At 33.9% G+C, this 4,622-nt stretch overlaps 1 protein-coding gene across 1 annotated transcript; it reads left to right on the top strand.

Moving 5' to 3' along the window:
• The first annotated feature begins 1,169 nt into the window (after positions 1-1,169).
• E12A11 (PEBP (phosphatidylethanolamine-binding protein) family protein) lies at positions 1,170-3,707 on the top strand. The gene is made up of 4 exons (XM_021436735.2): positions 1,170-1,414; positions 1,590-1,651; positions 1,775-1,815; positions 3,265-3,707. The coding sequence occupies exons 1-4, from the start codon at positions 1,220-1,222 to the stop codon at positions 3,483-3,485; spliced, it is 519 nt and encodes a 172-aa protein (XP_021292410.2). The 5' UTR covers positions 1,170-1,219; the 3' UTR covers positions 3,486-3,707.
• Positions 3,708-4,622: the final 915 nt, after the last annotated feature.

Raw genomic sequence — 4,622 nt, forward strand, 5'->3', positions numbered from 1 at the left:
AGTCTTTTGATCCTCTCTAAGTCTCATCTTTCAAGTAAACTTATTTAATATCAATTTATATATTTTTCTAAGTAATAAATGTTCAAAATATTATTTGAAAATGAGAATTTACATACTCACCAAACCAAGTTACGAATCTAACCTTAATTAAAAAGTGAAGTTTCACATCCGATGACGAGGAATTTGGAAAAATTGTTGGTTGTTTCCAATATCTTATTCTTACCAGAATTGATACTTGTTTTGTGATTAACAAACTCTCTCAATTCAGGCATAATTTATCAACAGTGCATTATCAAGCATTGAAAAAAGTATTTAGATATCTTAAATGAACCTTATTCCATGGTCTATTCATCAAAAAGGAAACTACTCCATCCTTTCAAGTCTTCACATATTCTTATTGGGTAGGAAATCTTGATGATAGGACCTCTAATTCTACCTTTATCATATATCTTGGAAGCACACCAATCTCTTGGAGTTCAAAGAAACAGAAGACACTAGCCAGGTCCTCTGCAGAAGCTAAATATTAAGCTATTGCAACTACTGTTTCAAAAGCAACATGGATTCAGTATCTCCTTCAAGAAGTTCAGATAGTGCTACCTAATTCTCCCATTGTGTATTGTGATAATTAGTTAGCGGATGCACTCACTAAACCTCTACCCAAGCATAAAGGACGACATAGATTAAAAATAAATGACATGTGATCTGAGAAAGAATTGTAACATTAGCAGACGAGTCCCTTGTTAGATTGAAGAAATTGCTGCCCTTGGAAACATGAACGGTGAATTAAGCAGCTAATTCTATGTCTCTGAAAACACTTATATTTCATTTAACTAATGATATTATACATAAATAATACAAATTCACGGAAAAGTTTTGAAGATTTAAACATTTCCGAGTAGAGTTTATAGGCACAATTAAAGTGAAAACAAAGTTAATTAGCCCATGTTTTTCTTGCTGAATTGGTTCCTATAACAAGGAATCAAGGATAAAAAAGAGTAGGCGATCCTTTCACAGCTGGGAGGTGTCGCACGTGGCAGTCTCTGCCTGAATAAACTTTTTAATGCCCTATGCATGGCATAAACGTCACACTAATCTAAGCCACTTCTCACCTTTTACTCCTCTTTATAAACTCCTACTTGCCTTTCTCTACTCCACCCTCACACCAAATCAAACAAACATCCTGATCTCCTCCCCTCTCCTTTTTGCACTCTTCTTCTCCATGGCTGTCTCCGTTGATCCTCTCGTTGTTGGTCGAGTTATTGGCGACGTCGTCGACATGTTTGTTCCGACTGTCACTATGTCCGTCTACTACGGTTCCAAGCATGTCACTAACGGCTGTGACATAAAGCCATCTACGACAATCAACCCTCCCAAAGTTAGCATCAATGGCCATTCTGACAAGCTTTATACTTTGGTTCGTTATCTTTACCAATTGGAATTGCGCTATCTAAACTATACGCATGAAGTTTATCCTTTGATTTCTCTGTATCAGCTTTGTAGCCTTTTCCTTTATTTCTTGAAGGGAGGCTATGATCGTTTAATGCATGTTGATACATCTATCTGACGGTTGATGCTGGTGATTAATATAGGTGATGACTGACCCCGATGCGCCAAGTCCCAGCGAGCCAAGCATGCGTGAATGGGTTCATTGGTCCGTTTCTGCTTTCATGGGTTTCGTTTTAGTTTTCTTTCGAATACTTCTTTTGGGTAGTTCTTACAAACGTTCTCGATCATTTGGTAAAACATCATCCACTTGCCTTCTTCCCTGTTTCAGGATCGTTTCTGACATTCCTGGAGGAACCAATCCCACTCGAGGTAACTGATAGGAGACTAAAATAGTATACTTTCTATTACTTTGTATTCCTTCTTATAAATATTGTCTTCGCTAATTGGAAATTTATAGTATTTAAATTTTTTATTTTGTTAAATATTAATAATTTAAAATTGCGTATATATCGAAAAGTTTTCATTAAAACATTTATGAAGTATTTATGAACATAAAAAAAATTTAAAATCAATATTAAATTTCAAATAAAGAAAAAAAATTACAAAAAAGGGTATTTGAAAATAAAAATGAATAATATTTTTGAATAATTAGAGTTTAAACTTTTTGTGAAATAAGAACGTTTTATTTTCGTATGAATCAATTATAGTGGATTAATTTTTTTTTAATTTTTCAGTAATTTATGATGAAGAAAAATTAAATAAGGAAAAACTCAAAAATCAAACAAAATCTTGTACTTTTAGAATTCAATACGAGGAGGAGGTTGCCCAAAATGGGTGTCAGAAACAATTCTTGCATGCATGCCGCATCCTAGGCAATAATGCAAGAACGTCTCAAATTTTTAAGAAGAATCTCTAGGGCCTACATTTATCACAAGAATTTGCAATAATCACAAATTATGTTTCGTCTTGATATATTTGCCATGATCCAATACTGCCTTAGCAAATGCGGTCCAGCAGCGAAATTGTCTTACATGACTGCTAAAACCTCATCTTGGCTCTTTCTACACCCAATACTTTCCCTTTCTCCCTTTCCAATTTCCCCCGTTTACCTCGTCCATTGCATTTGCATGCATCGCCTTCTATGACACATGGTTAGTTCTTTGAACAACAAGTATCAGCTCACGTCCACCGTGATAAATGCTTTGGATTCTTTTACACCACATGGCATGTTGTAAGACTGTCCTTGTGGCGACAAGATAGAAAATCGGCCTAGGAAATATCAATACCAGTTCATCATGTTTTCATAATTGGAAAAATTCACTAAACAACTCTTGATCCAGTAGCTGAAACCCTATGCCATGAATTAACGAGATTAATTATATGAATTTGTAGGATCAATATATAAACGGGTTTTAATTAACCCTAAAGTAAACTACTAGAATTGTTTGATTGTTTAATCAGTCATATATATAACAAATATTTATGAAATTAAATTATTACTTCTGTACTACAAAATAGTATTCGCCAAGCCTCAGTTGCTTCAATTTGGATGTATTCAGGCTTTAGGATTTAACCCTGAATTTTTTTCAGATTCAAAGCACATAATGATATAAAGAATAGTATGGATTAGTGTTATTTCTCCAACAAACAAGAAAAAATTAAAATTTTCCATTGTTTCTATCGTCGTTCGTAAATAGTAAGTGAATGCAATAAATAATAATCTTACCAATATCCAATACTTCCTTTCTTACGCGTCTCATGGAATGTATGAGGTAAGTTTTCTAGCTGGATTAATCCAAATTCTGGGGATTGTTACAGGAAAGGAGATCCTGGTTTACATGGGGCCACGCCCTCCGGTGGGCATTCACCGCTATATTCTGGTGCTGTTCCAACAAAAGGGTCCGTTGGGGCCAGTGCAGCAACCAGCATCACGGGCTAACTTCAGCACCAGGCTCTTCGCTCAGCACCTCAACTTGGGCCTGCCCGTCGCCACAGTCTATTTCAACGCGCAAAAAGAGCCCGTCAGCCGGAGGCGTTGAATGTTGATTGGATCAAAAATCGAAGAGACGCGGCTAATACTAAAGCAGGAGCAGTGCTGACCTCCTCCTACACTGGCTCTTTGGGAGAGTATGTTTAATTAATTAATAAATATCAGTTTTATGTAAGAAGTTTGGCCAGGTGTCATGGTACGTCCAGAGGTGTAATGCTACTGCCTATATATCTCTTTTATACGTTTGGCTTGCTTTAAATTTGATACTAGATGCTAACCACCAGAGCAGTCAAATAAGTTCTTCTGCTGTTATGAGGAGATATAAAATTTTATTTATCAAAATTTTATCTATATACACTCAAGTGACAAGTTTAGAATTTTGTATGAAATGGTTAAAAAGTATTTATATAAAATCATGGATAAGATTATGGATCAAGTTAATTATTTGATTTGGAGTAAAAAATTAATTACTTTTAAAATAAAATAAAATTATAATATAAAATTTTATTAACAATTTAAATAAAAATTTTAAATTTGTCAATATAAATAGATATCAACTAAAAAAATTAACATTAAATTTTTACATTGATTATCATAATAGATATAAAGTAAAAAAAAAATTAAAATTAACTTAAATTTCTTATCACTTCTCCAAATTAATTCATTTTATCTATGTAGGGGTGGTAAAGCTAGATATTTTGACTTTTATGCTCATAAAAATTAAAAACTGATAGGTGGTAGCTGCCACCTTCGGTCATCCCTCTCCCATGCCCCCCTGCGTAGTTTAGAAGCATGTTATAATGACACCTGTCTAGTTTACTTGTGTGATTTTTTTTATTTAATAAATATTTATATAAATTTATATTTAATGTATTGATAATATATCGACGCTATACTTTATGATTAATTAAAAAATTATACTTCATTAATGAATGAAATTATAAGTTCATTAAGGAAATACAGTGATTTTAAGGGAGGTTGAGGAAATCTGGAGTCTTGCCAAACAGATGGGAATCTCTTCGATTGGTGATGAAAGGTCGACTTTGAAGCAATTTCAATCTTTTTTCACCACCGACCGGCTTGGTGGCTCCTTCTGATTGTTTATCTGATTTTTTTTTTTATGGTGAATCTATGGTTATAAAAAGGGATTAAAGAATGTGGAGCAAGCTATTGACTGCCAACGAAG

This window comes from Theobroma umbraticum, unplaced genomic scaffold, assembly GCF_002168275.2.
Source record: "Theobroma umbraticum cultivar Fairchild unplaced genomic scaffold, ASM216827v3 scaffold_146.0, whole genome shotgun sequence".
Lineage (NCBI taxonomy): Eukaryota > Viridiplantae > Streptophyta > Magnoliopsida > Malvales > Malvaceae > Theobroma > Theobroma umbraticum.

Bases quoted from the DNA above. Each gene is read 5' to 3' on its own strand.
- E12A11 (XM_021436735.2), top strand. From the start codon at position 1,220: ATGGCTGTCTCCGTTGATCCTCTCGTTGTTGGTCGAGTTATTGGCGAC. The intron at 1,652-1,774 runs GTCCGTTTCTGC...TCCCTGTTTCAG, and splicing joins ATGCGTGAATGGGTTCATTG to GATCGTTTCTGACATTCCTG. The intron at 1,816-3,264 runs GTAACTGATAGG...GGATTGTTACAG, and splicing joins AGGAACCAATCCCACTCGAG to GAAAGGAGATCCTGGTTTAC.